The 17,945-nt window shown below is 43.4% G+C and overlaps 1 protein-coding gene across 4 annotated transcripts in view; it reads right to left on the reverse strand.

Annotated features, from left to right (window-relative positions):
* Window positions 1–1,119: 1,119 nt before the first annotated feature.
* The window catches only part of CRACR2A (calcium release activated channel regulator 2A), a 953,477-nt gene continuing 936,651 nt past the window's right edge, over window positions 1,120–17,945 (reverse strand). For all 4 annotated transcript variants that reach the window (XM_069228394.1, XM_069228393.1, XM_069228396.1 and 1 more), the window contains one exon: window positions 1,120–3,739. In XM_069228394.1, the coding sequence (XP_069084495.1) occupies window positions 3,652–3,739 (88 nt within the window). In that variant the 3' untranslated portion in view covers window positions 1,120–3,651. The remainder of the gene's footprint in view (window positions 3,740–17,945) is intronic.

The following is a 17,945-nucleotide window of genomic DNA, read 5'->3' on the forward strand; positions in this document are numbered from 1 at the left end:
GAAGGGGGAATATGGTAGCGTGGTTTCAGGTGTCCAGGAAGGTAGCTGTGCCTGATTGAGTTGTTGACTATTGGGGCCAAGGTGCACAAACGGGGTCCAGTCCTTTAGTGATAATGAAGCGTGGGAAGGGATCCAACAGTGCTACAAAGTGAATGGTTTGCATAGTTGTTGAGGTTTCTGAGGAGGTGAGGATGGGCCAGGAGGTGATGATGGTGTCCAGATGGTTCTCCTCATCGGGCATGAAGGCTGTGTAGTCAATATTGTTGTAGATATTGCTGATCTCATGGCTAAACTAGTGGGAGAACTGGATGCAGAGGTCCTCCAGGTGGTAGTTGAGGATGCAGAAGGGGATTAAGGAGATGATGTCGCCCATCAGGGGAGCAATGAGGTCCGAGATGGAATTGCCAAAGTTAAATCACTTTGTGGGTGGTCAGTAGATTAGGGCACCCCCTAGGGTGGAGTTCTTGGAGACATGAGGTTTGAAAGCCAGCTGTTCTAGATAGTTGCTAGTTTTAGCAAAACTAACAAAACACCAGATGTTTTCTTTGAAGAGTCTGTCTAGTCCTCCTCCAGTATGGGTGGATTACACTTGTTTGCAGGTGAGATTCAAAGAACCTGCACTTCTAGTGCTCCCACCCAACCAGACATGCCTGTGTTGAAGCTTCTGTTGATTAGAGCCACTAGAATTCTGGGAGATCAATGTAGAGGAATGAAAAACATCTAATCAGTGGTACCTCCTCACAAAGCTGTAACTGCCTGGTTCATCTACTCTTCTCTCAAACACTCTCCACGGTTATGCCTTATTTGCTGGATGCCTAAGGCAAAAGATTGGCTGGACCATTCCAAACATGATTACCAACCACCTCTGCTTGTAAACCATGCCCTCTGTCTAAGCTCATGAAACTCCAGGTCTCTGGAACTCCATCAATTGTTTGGGAGTGGATGGAAAGTCATGTGTGCCAACTAGCAAGGTAGTGCCATGTCTAACACTGCTATCCAATCCTTGTGTATATGAATTACCTAGGCTAGGTGGGCCTCTTTTTTCACATAAAATGTTCAAAAGATATTTGCAGCAGTATTCAAATAAACGTATTCCACCACATACTTCTTATTGGTCATTTTACTATATTTCTTAATATTTCAAACATTTACAAATAATCTTAGATAGCACAAATAATTATAATTCACACATTTATAGGAATATAAAGTTACTACACCAAGAATTGTAGTGTTTTACTATTAAAATTAATTCTTTTTAAAAATCAGCATTTGCCCATCAATTAATAATTATCTGGGGACTTTTAAAAATAAATGTTTTTTTTAAATGTTAAAGAACAGGTCATGGCATATAAATTACATTTACACTTTCTTCTTAGCAGCAACCTATTTTTACTCTAAAATAGTCCACTGGATAATATTAAATTGCTTCATTCTTATGGAGGATTTGTATCATTCCAGCTCAGATCCTTAAATATTCCTTCAGGGTGCAGAAATGTCAAGTGTGGAAGGGAACAAGAGGGGGGCAGCGGGTGAATCTGGCATACATTGGAAGAAAGGATGGCACATGAGGAGAACTGGAGAGTTGCAAAGGTCTTAAAAGAAGATAAAAGATTTAAACATTTTGAGTACTCACAAAAATGACTGACACAACATAGTTCCTTGCAGTGCCAGCGCAGGCCACAAAGATGGCTCTAAGGCCGAAAAACACATATTACTTGGCTAAAACTGATGCTCCTAGTTGGCATTTGTGTAGTAATGCAAAGCAGCGTGGGCAGTGGTGGACTGGATTGAGGAAATTACTTTAGTGGAAGACAAGGGTTTAAAAATCGGTACGTATTAACACATGGTGAACCTGTGGACTGTCAGGTTGAAACTGAGAAAGTGGTCAGAGCAGCGTCTTTGCAAACATTTTGACCACTAGGAATGTCTTAAGTCTAGGGCCACAGAGAACCAGTTGGAGAGGTTGTGGCAGATAACTTTTTTCAAGATGTATGGGGGGGAGGCTGGAGCAGGGAGTAAGTTTTCTTGGATGACTCCTCACATGTACATTTTGCATGTAAAGAGGGTCATTGTGATCCACTATCATTACTTTTGGAATCAGCATGAGGAAGAATTGAGGCCCTCATGAATCACACTCAGTGCATGCATTGCAATGTTTCATAGATGTGATGAGACACTGGGGCATATATGTGAGAGGCTTGTGCTGCCAGAGCGTCACTTTTTTTGAAGCTCCAGTAGCACAGTCCTCTCAACCATACCTTTGCGTGGCTATGAATGGCCTCATAGATATGGAGTAAGACAAAGCAGTGCGGATTTTGATGCTGTCCCAGATTTAGTTAATAGAGTAAACCTGGAGCAGTGCCAAAACCTTACACCTTCCCAGAGCAGGCGTAACGAGGAGAAATATTTTAATTTCTCCTAGTTTTTCCCTCTTTCCTTGTGTGCTGTATTCTACAGCACACATTGAATGATGAAAAATGCTTTTTGGGATTGTTGTTGTTCAAGAAGGTGCCCCTTTCTGCACAAAAACAATCCTGCATGCACCGCAGACACCTTTGAACCATGGTACAAGGGTGCCTACGTTGGCGCTAGACAGACAATTGTGAGGCAGCGCAGGGGGAAAGGACTGGAATGCACTGTATCTCATAAAAAGGGTGCATTCCTGCCCTCTCACACTGGCATAGGGCAGTGCAGCAAGAAGACTTGCGGCGCTGCTCTATGCAATTCCCCATAAATATGGCCCTTCATTTTAAGCCTTTTGATCAGTTCAACCTCAAGTATACATTGATAAAAGTTTTCATAAATGGGTGTGGGAAGAGGATGCTGTGGTGGAGAGGCAGCTGAACTTTGTGGATTTTTGTCACAAGAATGAGGAACACATTATTGAATGCGAGAAGTCGGATTTTATGACGATCAGGTCTGTGGAGATGGGGAAGACTCGAAAATAAGGGGTAGGTGGAGATTGGGTTGGATGTAACGCAGGGTGGGTTGAACTATTTGCTGACAGAAGTTGGAAATATGTGAAAAATGCTGATTTTAGTGTACAGCTCCTGGAGATGTGAAATAATACTAATTTTATTCCGAGAATTCTTTGGCTCTATGGAGGGCGTCTGCTATTCTTTGAGATGGAAATGTTTTTCTTCTTATGTTTAACGCATTTTTGCCATTTGGAGGGTATTAATTCCTCTGGACTTGCTTAATTTGTATAAAGATTTGAAACCACAGTGATTCCATTTTGAGCTGATCAGGCTTACATTCATTAAGTTAATTTTAAGATAAAGGGTACCATTCATTTAGCTACTTTAGGAGAAATAAAAGTACTCTTGCATCCATCCTGTAGGGTAGATGGGGATTCCATTATTAATGTAACTTTATCCCAAACGGCAGTTCTCCAACTCGGCATCCTTCAACTGTAAACATGTGTCTCTTCTCTGGATGAGACCTTCGCTCCGTGCCACCAACTCAGTCAAAGCTGGATTAAACCACAACAGTCATTGCTTCTTGTTTCTTCACGGAGAAAAGTCTTTTAGTGGTATAATCACAATGTAGGGTGAAATGAAATATCCACGGTAGAAGTTTCTGAACAATAGTCACCGCATTAATAGAGACGCGGTGTAAGATCCTTGTCATACCGCGTGCAGCCCAGTTCTACTATTTTGAACAGCAACTTCCTTTCTTTGAAGAATCAAGTAACTCAACAGTTTTTTCTTTAACTTTATCTTCTTGCTCCTTTAATATCCTAGGGTTGAAAGAAAACAAGGTATTTTAGCAAGTTTAGATATTCCAAAAAAATAAAAAAAGCAAAATAAATCCTCAAACCTCTGACTTCTGAAAAAGGCTGGAGATTCAGAAGGGAGTAGTACATATACACAAAACGCCGGTTATATTCATTTATGTGGCATCTCTTTTAACCTATGCTATTCACAATTAATAGGGACAGACAAAAACAACGATCTTGCTTTGCTTAAATCAGTACGGCCATCAGCATAAGAACGGTAGGGTGTATGTTCAAGACATTTTGATTTGATGGTACATTTAACTCTTCTAACTACAGGTATGGATGGATGCATCCTGTCTGCAACTACAATAAAATGAAAGTGACCCTTGTAAGTGTGAAAACATTACGACATGCACAAGAATAGGGCCAATTTTAATTACTGATCAAAAATCGCAACATTTTTTATTAGTGTCATTGTGCAAACTAAAACAGATTATTCCATACAATTACAACTCTTTTCTAGCAGCATAAGCACATGCCATGGCTTTATTACCGTCGGAGTTCAACTTAACTTTCAAAAGATATAGGGCCTCATTATGACCCTGGCGGTACAGAACCGCCAGGGCCAACGGGGGCGGGAGCACCGCCGACAGGCCGGCGGTGCTCCCTTGGGCATTCCGACCGCGGCGGTAACGCTGCGGTCGGACAGGTACAACTGACGGTCTCCCGCCAGTTTCCCGCTGCCCAAATGAATCCTCCAAGGCGGCGCAGCATGCTGCGCCGCCTTGGGGATTCTGACACCCCCTACCGCCATCCTGTTCCTGGCGGTTCGCCCACCAGGAACAGGATGGCGGTAGGGGGTGTCGCGGGGCCCCTGGGGGCCCCTGCAGTGCCCATGCCAATGGCATGGGCACTGCAGGGGCCCCCTTAAGAGGGCCCCGCTAGTATTTCACTGTCTGCATAGCAGACAGTGAAATACGCGACGGGTGCAGTAGCACCCGTCGCACCTTCCCACTCCGCCGGCTCGATTACGAGGCGGCTTCATGGTGGGAAGGTCGTTTTCCCCTGGGCTGGCGGGCGGCCTTTCGGCGGCAGCCCGCCAGCCCAGGGGAAAAGTCAAAATACCCGCCGCGGTCTTGCGACCGCGGTACGGTATTTTGACGGCGGGACTTTGGCGGGCGGCCTCCGCCGCCCGCCAAGGTCCGAATGAAGGCCATATTTAATTAACTTATTTTCTTAGGGAGCACTTATGCTGTGTACTGTTTATTGCAACCTCTGAGGACTATATGCATGACCTGGTTGCGTCACACTTGCACCACGCAACATGGTATACGTGCAACCCAAATCTAAAGTGAGATGTGTGAACCCACGCAAGGCCACTTTGTGTGGGCCTGAGTGGCTCCATAAATATGGAGTAAAGCAACCCAGTGCAAATCATTGTGTTGCCTTACTTTGTGCTATGGAGGCACTCCCCACGTGTTACATGGGTGTTCCGTTGCAACTCCTAAGGTTTTTTATGTATTCCCAGATTTACCAGAACTAGTAAACCTGGGAATGTGCCACAATCATACCCTCCCCAGGAGCGGTGTAACGAGGAGAAATATTTTTAATTCTTCTTTTTTCATCTTTCTGCCTGTAGCACACATAGAAAGAGGAAAAAGCCTCAGGGGATTGTGTTTGTGCCTTCCTGCACAAAAGCAATTCTGCATACAACCGAGGCACCCTTGACCCATGGTGCAAAGGTGCCTGTGTTGGCGTTAGGCAGCTAAAACAGTGCCTCTATATGGGAAAAGGCAGGGATGTGCCATATTCTTTTAAATACAGTGCATTCCTGCCCTTGCTCTGTCACGCAGTGCAGCGCAGCAAGGCGACTTGCAGCGCTGCATGACTATCCCCAGAAATATTCCCCCAACTATACACAAGAGAGACAGGTAAATTACAAAAACACATTTCACACATTAATGTGACTGCATCACAAGTCAGTTTTCATCAAAATCTGTAACAGTATAATCAGCCCTATTCACAAACTGCGGCCCAGATTTACAAAACAGGCACGGAACGCAGTGCAGCAGCCAAAAACGCTGCACTGCATTTTGTGGCAGGGAGAGAGCAGGGCAGTGCCTTACCTACAGACACTCCCCTCTCCCTAATGCTGAATTTAGCTTCCGTGTGTCACACACACACCTTTGCGCCATAGTGCAAGGGTGTGTGCATGAGTCTAGCATAGGTTTTGTAGTGGAAGGGTGCCCTTCAGATACAAAATACTTTGCTTTAGGCACACTTTAAAACTTTCCCTACATTGTTTGTTTGCTGCACAGTGCAGCATGCATGCAAAGTCTGAAAAGAAAGGAGAAAATAAAACACTTCTCCTTTTAACGCCCCAAATAGCATTAACTTTTGGCACAAAACCCTGTCTACTATTGTTTGTAGCTAGGGTTTTGTGTCAGAAGGCATTGGTGGTTGGAAGGGAACACCCATGTACCACCCATGTAAGACCCCATTGGCGCTAAGTAACGCAAAGCAGTGCTTCACGCTGCTTTGAGTTACTTTTGGAGTATTTTCCAGCATAAAACAAGTTTTGCATGTAAAGTAAGTTAGGAAAAAACATTTTGTGATGATAACATAACGCAACATGTTTGTAAAACTAACCCTGCATTTTGTAATACATCAAGCAGTACAATAGTACTATTCATGTGTTATAAAAGGCTCATCACTAACCTACGTGCAGAGGATTCTTACGCTCCTGTCTTTTATGTGTGGAGATCAGTGCCCCGGCTTTGGGGATCTCAGCACACATAAACATGTGTTTTGGTATTAAATGTGGACAGTATGGGGAGGAATGTTTTGAAAATGTGAAATACTTACTACATAATGGGAGGGGCTAAGGAAGAAGTAAGGGGCGGTTTTGGCCGGGTTAATGAGGGGTTTAGAGAAGAAAACACACCCACCCTTGTCATTGCTTTTTAACATTAAAAGGGATAATTCAACTTGTAAAGGCAATGTGTAAGCTTCAAAGGACGAGAGCCCTAGGCATAAACCTACGAGAAAACCCAGAGAACCCACACAGGAGAATCCAGACAGGAAAATCTGCATGAGACAAGATTTAGACAAGACTCAAATACAAACAATTAAGGGTTAAAATGTATCAATTCAATAGACTCAAAATGCCAACAAATTAAATTATCATATGCCAATGGAAGAGGAGCCCTATTCTAGATAGAAGCTAGATAAAAATATGGTCTAGCAAATAGCAAATAATAAATCAAAGAACCGATAGCCACACGGACGGCTCAGTTTAAAGGCAGTAGAAAATCATGAACATCTCAAGTATTTATCCAATATGAAAATCGACATGGTCTGACTCTGAGGAGAGCGAGGGAAAGACCTAGCTTACATTACATGAACAACAGTGGTTATAGAATTTCAGCAGCAGACTAGCAGAAAATCAGGCCGTAAGCATGGGGTGAAGTGGCACTATGGGTTGTACTCCTAAAGGTACTTTTTTTAAATCAAGTTAACCAGCCTTGTGTAACGCCTTATCTAGTACAGACTCTATCTAGCTGCAGATTCCTTACCTTATAAAAATTTCCAGGCATCAGACTGGATATGGAAACCTTTTACGAGCAGTACCCCAGCATATTGATAGGTGGTGTCAGTTGGCGCCGGGTGGTATCATCCGCTCCTGAAATTACTTGCACCGTGCCTATATAGGTGCTACCTCAGCACGCCCATGTCAGTTTCTTTTTGTGATTTCCCACACCAGAAGCGTGAAGCCACAGAGAACACTGACCACTGGTGGGCAAAGCTAGGGACCTTTAAAGGGTTAACCCTTTACACTATAGTCCGTTCACAGAGTAGGGAGGTTAGGAGGGTCAGTAAGGAATCTACGGCTAGACAGTCCCTACCACAGAAGGGGTTACCAAAGGTAAATAACTTGTTCATGTGAGAGACTTCTAGCTACAGATTCCTTACCTTAGACTAGATACCTAAGGAATAACTCCCTGTAACTGGGCTGCAATATAGATTAGACTAAAAATTCCCAAGACAGAACGGTCAAAGTGACTGTCAAGTCGAACTTGATTATCGAGGCAGTAGTGTTTCACAATTGTGTGCAAGGAAGCCTATGTTGCTGCCTGACAGATATCCAGGACTGCAACCTCCAGAAGCTAATGCTGTGGTTACAACACTGGCTCTGGTAAAGTGAGCATGTAAAACCTCAGTGGTGTGCTTTTTGGCCAAAGCCTACAAAATTTTAATGCAGAGCACTATCCATCACAAGATGGTTTGCTTCTAGACCACCTTCACATTCTTGGCCCCAATATGCCCAAAGAAGAGTTGATCATTCACCTGGAATTCATAAGTACTTTCAAGGTAGAACAACAATGGTCTTTTTGGGCTCAGCTAGTGGAGTGTCTCCACTTTTTTTAGAAGGATGAGACAGAGCGTAAAAGGTAGGCAGAGTTATGGACTCGCATATGTGGAAAGGAGTTACCACTTTTGGTAAAAAGGATGTTCGAGTCCGGAGGACCAGCTTGTCTGGGTAGAAGGTAAGATATGGAGGTATGGAGGATTGGCTGAAATTTCCTGTAACTCACTGACACTCCTGGCAGATGTTATCACCACTAGCAAGGCTATTTTGATGGTGGGAAGTGGTGAGAAGTCTAAGTGGGCAGTTGTGGAGTAGCTTAAAGGAAGCACACATCAGGAACGTAGGAACCAGATTTAGGTCTCATTGAAGCATAATAAAAGGCGCTGGTTGGAACATATGTTGTACATGTTGATGTTGTAGAAAAGTGTTTTAAAGGCATCCCCCATGCTAACCTATGAGAGAGATAGGCCTTGCAACAGTGAAAAACGAATTTGGCAGTATTTCACTGTTAGGCCATGTAAAGAGACACAAGCACATGTCCTACCGTAAAACATACTCTGCACCCTGCCCACGGGGCTACATAGGGGCTAACTTAGGGGTGCTTTACATATATAAATAGGGAAGGTTTGAGCCTGGCAAGTTGGTACAGTTGCCAGGTCGAATTAGCAGTTTAAAACTGCACACACAGACACTGCAGTGGACGCTCTGAGCCATGTTTAGAGGGCTACTCATGTGGGTGGTACAAACAGTGCTGCAGGTCCACTGTTAGCATTTGGTTTACAGGCCTTGGCACCTCTAGTGCACTTTACTAGGGGCTTACTAGTAAATCAAATATGTCAATCATAGAAAAGCCAATTACAGATGCAATTTACACAGGGAGCACTTGCACTTTAGCACTGGTCAGCAGTGGTAAAGTGCCAAGATTAGCAAAACCAGCAAACACAAAGTCCAGCACACAGTCAAAATATAGGAAGCAGAGGCACAAAAAGAGAGGGGAGACCAAGCCTAGGATGCCAGGTCTAACAAGTGAGTGTGAGCATTTTGAATTTCTACTTCTTGAGGAAGAGATTGAGAAGACACAGGCCTAATACAGGATAGAGGTCTCCGTCTTTCTGTGGCACCAGAAAGTAGCGGAAATAGCAACCATGACCAACTTCTGAGGTCAACTTCTGATGCTGATACCCTCTCTATGGCTTCTTTGGCCAAGAGAGCTGACACTTTGTGACAGAGTAAGGAGAGGTGGTCCTCCATCAGCCTGGTGTAAGTAGGTGTCATGGGTGGAGGGGTGGTCACAAAGGGGAGAGAATAACGCCTTTGAAAGATCTGCAAAACCCAATGGTTCAATGTTATTGACTTCCAGTGATGCAGGCGATGGTGGATCCTGTCCCCCACTGGATTCCCATGATGGTTGGAGGGACATCAAAAGAAGCTTGGAGGCTGCGCCTGCCAGAGGGTGTGGTGGACTGGCCCGATGTCTGGCTACCTGTCCCACAAAGTCCATGGAAACTGCATCCTCAGTCATGAAAAGGTTAGGCACCATACTGGCCACAGTGGCTGGCAGGTTAGAGACACATTAAAAAGGGTGGTAGGTGGACTAGAGTTGATGAGGGGGCATGGAAAGGTCCAAGGACATGGCCGTAGCCCAGCTGCCCTTAAGCGCTCAAACACTGATACTGCATTCTCTCCAAACAAACGGAGCCATCAAATGGCAAGTCCATTGCCTCAACATTCCCTGTAAAGCCAGTGTTTCTCATCTAGATGTGGCACCTAAGGGCCACTGATGATGAAATCAGTCTTCTCAGTGATACTGCATCCCTCCCATCAGCGATTGCTCGAGGGAGTATTGCTCGGGCCATCTTCGAGACCATAGGCAGGACCTGCACAACCAAGTCCCAGATCATATGGGAGTATTGCCCAAAGAGGACATGACTTTTGAGGTGGAAGCTTAGACCACCAAGCTCTCTGTAGTGGAGTGCTGGGTGACAAAACTGGGGTCCCCTGCGGTGAGGTGATGGTGGCTGGCAATTGACCTGTGCACTGGAGCCCCCAGTGTAAGGGTTGGACCAGGCCCCAAGCAGGACATTGTTGAGGGCTTCATTGAAAGAGAGAAGGGGTTAGGTTTGGGTAACTCTTGGTTGAAGCGTCTCTGTCAAGACATTTGTCTTGACTGCCACTTAGGGCAACTGAAGGCCCAAGACCTCAGTTGCCCTCCCCACCAACATAGCAAATGAGGCACCCTTGTATGTAACCATGGTGGTAGGAGAGACCAGGCCACTATCTGGTGAGCTCTCCAGTGCACTGGCATCTGCCAGATACTCATATGAGGTGCCCTCAGGGTTGTCTAAGGGCTGGTAACCGTAAGGGCCCTCAAATCCCTCCCATTTATCACCCAATCCAGGCCTGTCATATGAATACAGCACTGGCTATGACATGGGGTGGGTCTGCTCATCTGCCTCCATGTTGGAGTCAGGAATGATGATAGAGTGGAGCTACTGATGAGCATCAGTGGTGTGAGGGGCGTTGGCACTGCAATGGGAAGGTCAAGGTCATTCAACTGGTGCCGCTACAGATCCATCACTGGATCGCAGGGGCCTGACTGGTGCCAAGGGAAGGTCCACAGGCAGCAACCCAGCAGGGGCCCCTCCCGAACCTGTGGGGCCCAAGGGCTCTCCAGAGGGCACTTCAAGGGGAGGTGCATGGCCTCATAAAATTCCTTTAGCTAGACGGGGGTCGCTCAGGCTCCAGAAACTAAAGGAGGCAATGAGACAGCCAACATGTAGGCTCCACCACAGAGCTAGGCCTCAAGTGCCAACTCAGAAGACTTCCTCAATGAAGTTGAAGGCCTCTTCAACTTTTTGTTCTTCTTGTGGAACTTACTAGATTTTCCAGATGACTTCAAATGGGACGATGATCACAGGGAGTGGCTCTGCGAACAATCTTGGAACCTTCCTCACGACTAAGATCTAGAACGTCAGGGGGTCGAATGGCTTTGGGCAGTGAGGAGCTTGAGAGACCACTCCCTCAGTACACCTTTGGATGCATGGCATGGAAGTCCTGCCACATCTTGACATCATGATTAACCCCAGATACCAAAGGCAAACCAAGTGCGGGCCCGTCACCAACAACTGGCAGTGGCAGGCACTGTATGGTTCGAAACCTGCCATTAGGTGGACATCCTCACACCAGGAAAAAAAAGTCTCAAAGCCATATTTGACAAAAAAACGAAAAAGGTCAGTCAGTAATTGACTGGGGGTAACTTTCTTAGGATCTGTGTTGACTGGCATGTAAAGAAAAGAACTAATTTGAGAGCACTGGGGTGGCACAGTTAGAGGCACGATAACCTAATTTCCGGCTCCTATGATGCTGACAATGCCACATGGAACCGAACAACGCCGTCTGGAGGTGCGCAGGGGTACTGCTTGTCAAAAGTTTCTGAATCCAGTCTGATGCCTAGATAATATTCTAAGGTATGGAATCTGCTGCTACAAGTATCTGTCAATCATTATATAGAGGTTTTATTACGTAAAACAAGCCCACTTTAAAAGCCCTTCCAAATCTAATACTTCAGTAGCAAATCCAACCTACATAGAAGTGTAAATTACACTGCAGTGCTAAAAAATAGCTGCTTGAAAATATGAATAAAGCACTGTTCTGCTAGCAAAGACATCATCCTTGAATAATGAAACATAACGTACGTTCTCCCCTGGAAGCAGGCACTGAGCTTGTTAACCATTACAACTAAAATACACATTACTGCAAGACAGCACACTAAAACTGCTGAATTATGAGTAATTTTGTAAAACACTGAAGAACATTTTTTAACACTAGATGCACATACATATATGAAAAAACATATTTAAAATGTGCAACATAGAGAACAAAAAAATGGATTTGAAGCCTTAAGTCGACATTAAAATATCATTATGAAAAATGCAATGTATTTTCTCTATTTGTGACCCATCCATGTTAAATAAATACATAATTTTATTAATACAAATTTTTCACTCAGTCTCAAAAATGTAAGCCCAGTGCTATCCGCAAACTGCCCTTTTAAAATTATTATAGCCAAAAAAAGACCCAAAACAGTTGTAAATATACTCCAACTCAGACCTGACTTCACATATGGCCAACCACTAGTACTGCAACACCCTCCAATAGAACATAATTCAGACAGGGGACTTAAAACAGAACCCCAGAAGAAATTAGATTCAAATAAATATATTTATTTGAGGTGTGTGTATGTGTGTGAAGATGTGTTTGAAAGGGACTAACTACATTAGTTTGACTCCCTTTGTGTGTAAACTATTGCTTGATTGACTTGTTCACTGCATTTGTGAAACTATTCCAATGAAGACATAATTGTGTGTGGGCGGATTGTGGTCCAAGTGAAACAAACTGCTTGTGAGATACAAGGTAGACCAATAGGACGCAGCTTGGCCAAAACCGAGTGAAGCATTATACAATTCTGATGTTTACCACACAGTGCTGGGTAGTATCACACAATGTTTCCTTAGATGAGAATGGGCAATATAGTTGTCTGTTCCATACTCACCATGGTCGGGGGCAAAACGAGATAGAGGTCAATTCTGTGCACTACCGTTTACTATGTGTGAACCACAATATTTCCCTGCATGCTCCATCTTCATGAAAGAATGTTTTTGTTCTAATGTGTGCAACAAAAATATCCTACCTTAAAGTTCTTACTTTAAAATAATAATATGTAAGGATTTCAAAGATACTTTTGTATGAGTTGCATATGATTCAAAACAAGGTGGCACATATTGAAATTAAATTTTGCCAGGTTTTGAGATGACTTCACTGCTATTTGGGTGAAGACCCCCTATCTTTTAACATTTTGACTGTTTTCATAGGACTGTGTATGGTTCTGCCCCACCTTTCCTGATTTCCTGTGCACACATTCATGAGCTGAGATGTTCAGAGTAAGCTCTGATTTCTGTACTAAGGTTTTTTTTAACCAAAACATAAAGTCACTGAGTCTTTGTCTACATCTCAGAGCTTTAGAATGGCTTACTACAGTATTCCAAGAAAATCAAAGACTGTCAAATGTTCTGCAAACAAACTAAAGCTTTACTCCATGGTTATGTGCCTGGTTTCTTTACAGTTTCTGCTGTCAATGCATGGTTTCTGGTGTTTTTGTCACTTTCTAACTGACCTCTGAATTGGACAGATGGCCTCTACTTCACAAAGAACATTTGTCAGAGTGTTTGGTTTGATTTTCTATTAACTACAAGGTAAGGCATCAATGGATTTAGATTACTGTCTTTAGAATTTGATTTCAAAGTACCATTTATATTTTTGCTCCTGCATTGATTCTTCTTTTGCAATACCTTATAGACCAAATTCTGTGAGGTTGAAAAACTTGATTGTTTTATCCTAAAAGACCACGCTCCTCATTATATCACTGTCATTGGTCTAATTTCCCTTTTGGGGTCTCATGGGCTTCTTGACCACCCGCCTTGTCACACAAATTGCACACAAATATAATTGTAAGTGCTCCGAGCTTTAAAAATGGATCAACATAAGCCAAGAAGCCAAAAGAGGTCAGCAAAGGAGCCCTTAATACATCTCCTCTAAATATCTCTGACTTAAAACCAGAAAAAAGAGCCAACTAAAGTACTACTTTAAAGTCTTCACTTCTGCAACACCAATAATTGCTTGTTGAAAGGCCCATGGACCGGAATATTAACGGGACTGACCATTCAGTCAAATTCAATATTGGCAGGCATGCTAAGGAGATTCTTTCTACTAGAATGTGGGATGACTCTTGAAAGATTTAATGAGCATTCTAGAGAAGGATTGTGTATGTGGCAGTGGAAGGAGCTGGGCAGTTGGACAGAGGTCCCTTGAATAAAGAAAAACTATTTCTCATGCATTCTTTCGAGTGTATGTCATCTTCAACTTTCAGGAAACTGGTGATGAGTTGGCTATGTTCAGGGCAGATATTTCACAGGGCCACCACCTTCTGAAAAAGGCATAAACAACTGCTTATGTGAGAAGGATTATAAATTTTTTTCTGCCTGTAATAATAAAAAGAAAATAGATAATATCAATATGTACAATATAAGAGACAGTATCTAACTCTCACAAGAGATGTCAGATACTTTGCACAGTTTCTAGCTTAATCAACCGGATACATTACAAATAAAAAGGGAAAAAGAAACTGGCCAAACAGAACAAAACACCAGCATCTCCCTCCTCAACTACTTCTGAAGACCCGTCAGTACCATGCAAATGATGGACCTAGGCGGAGACAAGTATAGCTCATTTAGGCATGTTAAACTCCTTCACAACTTAAGGATAGATAGAAGGAGATTATACTCATCATAATGAGGCCGCCCTGCACAGATGGGGGCCCCTGATGGAGGCTGCATATGGATTTTCATGTTGATGTGCAGAGGCAGGACCCGCTGGCCTCCATAGGAATCTGGGCATTCATCCTGAATTATTTCTAAGCGGAGGTGAGAAATGGATGAAAGAAAGGGATTGGACCTCTCTTTTAACAGCTTCAGACTTCCTTGTGGTCTTACTACAATGGCAACAGCTCTGTTAAAATGTTGTTTCAGGAAAGTATATGAACAGTATTGGAACACCTGGCTGTTCTATTGTGACATTCGATGCTCCCTGATTATTGATGTGAAGTTTAACTGTGGAGTTCGCTAACGCTGTTCAGCAGGATGATGATAAAACTCTGCTTTAAAGAATACAACATTAACAGTGCATTTGGGGGAGATGTACACTATCAACTGTGAGTCACGTGATTTATGATTTCACGAACACCTAAAACCACTTACCATTTCCCTGTGATCAAGGCTTTTTAGTGGAAACGTGTTAGGACTTTGTGGGAGCTATTATTTCATTATGAATAAAAGCTGTGAAACTGGAACTGGGCCTCAGCATTTGTTTTGTTGCTGCAATATCACAATGGAATACTCCATCCATCACAGTGAGGGCATTGGGGGCCCCTGATGGAGGCTGCATATGGAATTTTATATAAATATACTTTTAAAAAAAAGTTAGAGGGACGTTATAGTTAGGCTCACATTTTAAATGTACAAAACCATAGAAATTCAGCTGTTATAGTTAGAGTTATCTCAAGTAACTATAACTCGTACCTTATGGTAACTATAGCTCACATGCCAGCCAGATACTGTGACCGACACCCCTAACCACCCAACCCCACACTGTGCACTGCCTTTGGCCGTGCACAGCAGAAGTTGGTCATGGCCTGTCTCTCTGGGTGTGAGAATATGTTTGACAGTGTGTATCTGGGTGTGAGTGTGCCTGTGAGAGTGCCTGTCTGGGTGTGAGACTGAGTACATCAGTATCTTATTGGGTCAGTGAGTGGGTGCGTCAGTATCTGTGTGGGATTGTTAGTGGGTGCATGAGGGTTTCAGTGGGTCTGTGAGTGGGTGTGGGAGTCTCAGTGGGTCTGTGAGTGGGTAAGTGAGGGTCTGAGTGTGTCTATGAGTGGGTGCATGAGGGTCTGAGTGGTTCTGTGAGTGGGTGTGGGAGTGTTTGGGTCTGTGAGTGGGTGCGACAGGGTCTGATTGGGTGCGTGAGGGGGAGAAACAAATTAAAAGAGAGAGGCAGAGAAAGAGAGTGAGAGTGAGACGGATAAAGAGTATTTAGGCTTTGACGGATAATATACTTAGAATGAGATATTTCTGGACAAATTGAAAAGAAAAATGTATTTGTCAATTAAAAAGAGCGACATCACGTTTCAGTATGAACCTTATACTTTTTAAGTTTAAAAGCAATTAAAGAAGGAAAATGACCATGGGCACACCTGGAGTAGAATCCACAACTTTCAGTGTAAAGGACTGTGACCTTAACCTTTAGGTCATAGGTGAGGGCTTACTGTGATCCTTCCAGACATACCTATGACAGTCAACCCATGCACGTGATTGGAAAGAAACTTGAATGTTCCATCACTATGAAGGATTAACTGTCAAAACACTTGCAAATAAACAAACACACTGCCAAGCCATTCTAGGATTTTAACGTTCAGCCTTCTGAGTGAAAGCAAAAGACTTGAACATTAGCCAAGAAGCGGCTACGTTTAGTTCTGCATCCAAACATAACTATAACATTTGTCCCAAACATCTTGCTGGTCTTACTTTTTGAAGTCACTGAATGCAGAGACCATTGCAATGACAAACTCTCCCTTTCTCTCTATTCCATCCTATCATGGGATGAAGAGAGAGAGAGAGAGAGTGACAGGACCGCTGGGGGAGCCTCAAGGCCCCCACAGTCCTAGCTGGCTCCCTGCATCCTGCAAGAGCCGGCATTACTCCAACAGGCAGGAAACTGCTTTAAATAGCAGCTCCTTTCTTGTGGGAACAATGTTTTCATCTGTTTCCCTGTATGCATATTTGTGTGCAGGGAAACAGATGAAAACTCTCGCTGTCAGAAAGTGGACTTTACTTTTGCTTGGTGGGAGCTGTAAGCTCCCACCAAGCAAAAGCAAACAGCAATGCCTTGGAGTGGGCCCCCCGGGGCACAGTAGAAGCCGGCCTTGGGGGCCATCAATTGCTCTTCGAGGATGTTGCGAATTTGCAGTAAATTTAATTTTTTTTAAATGTACTATTTCACCCTGGCAGGGTCCCTGTGGGACCCAAACACCAGAGCTAAGGGGTCAGGGTGTACCTACCTAGGCCCCTTTTCCTTTTTTTTTGAGTTTTTTTGTTGCGTCTCAGCTGAAGCCGAGTCCCAAGACAGCTGCTAACACTTCCTGGTTGAGGTATTGGCAGCCAAACAGAGCTGTGCATTTCCATGCACGAGTTCCCCATTATTCGCAAATATATCACAAAAGATCCGCGGCCCTAGATATACACATTTATTCTCCCTTTAATTTTTCAAAAAGTACTGAACAGATTTACACCAAGTAAGTGAAAGCACAACCTGTGCACGAAAAGTTAGCTTTCTGCCAGATTCGATGTAATTTCGTCCAGTGGTTCAGGCTGTAGTGTTCAAAGGTCCTATGGGAATTTTCTCACCCTCCTCTGCTTGATGAATCACCCCAAAACATTCTGTGTGCGGAGAAATGAGAGCCTCAATTTGTCATTCTGCTATTTGAAAGAGCATATAATTTAAAGATGTGATTGAGGAAAATCTGTGCCAACTTAATGACAGTAGAGACTTTGCATAAGGGAAGGAAGTGCCCTAGTTTAGAGAAATAGTTTATTGCAATTAATTGAGTGGGGAATCCTTGAGAGGGAGGCAGTTCCAGCACAACCAGGGTTGTTGATTTGGGAGAATGTGGTTGGAGCAAGCTTGCAAGTCAAAAGTGAGATGCTGTGAACTCTCATAACATTGAGCATAATCCTGGACAGACAATTAATTTATTGTGTCTTTTGTTGTCCCTGGTGACCAGCTACTTTGGAGTTATGACACCAAAAGCAAACTAGTTTTTATAAAATTCTTGTCAGGGATGAACAGTGCCTCTCCTTTGGAAAAAAGTTCCTATTTGTTGTCTTACTCAGCTTTGTTTAACCCCTTCGAACCATTAAGGGATTGTTGAGTTTTCATGACTTTAAACAAAAATAAGTTTCAAGGAGTTGTAAAAAGTGGAGCAAGGCTTTTTGAAAAAATCCTTTAAAGTTTGTCATGAACAACTCATAAGAATTATACCAAAGGCTGAAGACTTAGCACATGCCAATGGTTCCTTAATGAGGTAAGAAAGACTAAGGGTCTGATTTACAACTTGACGGACAGGTTATTCCATCACAACAGTGACAGATATCCCACCCGCTAAAATCTAAATCCCATTGAAGATAATGGGATTTAAATTTCAGCAAATATCTGTCACCATTATGATGAAGTTCAAAATCAGGCCCT

This window comes from Pleurodeles waltl, chromosome 4_1 (assembly GCF_031143425.1).
Source record: "Pleurodeles waltl isolate 20211129_DDA chromosome 4_1, aPleWal1.hap1.20221129, whole genome shotgun sequence".
Classification (NCBI taxonomy): domain Eukaryota; kingdom Metazoa; phylum Chordata; class Amphibia; order Caudata; family Salamandridae; genus Pleurodeles; species Pleurodeles waltl.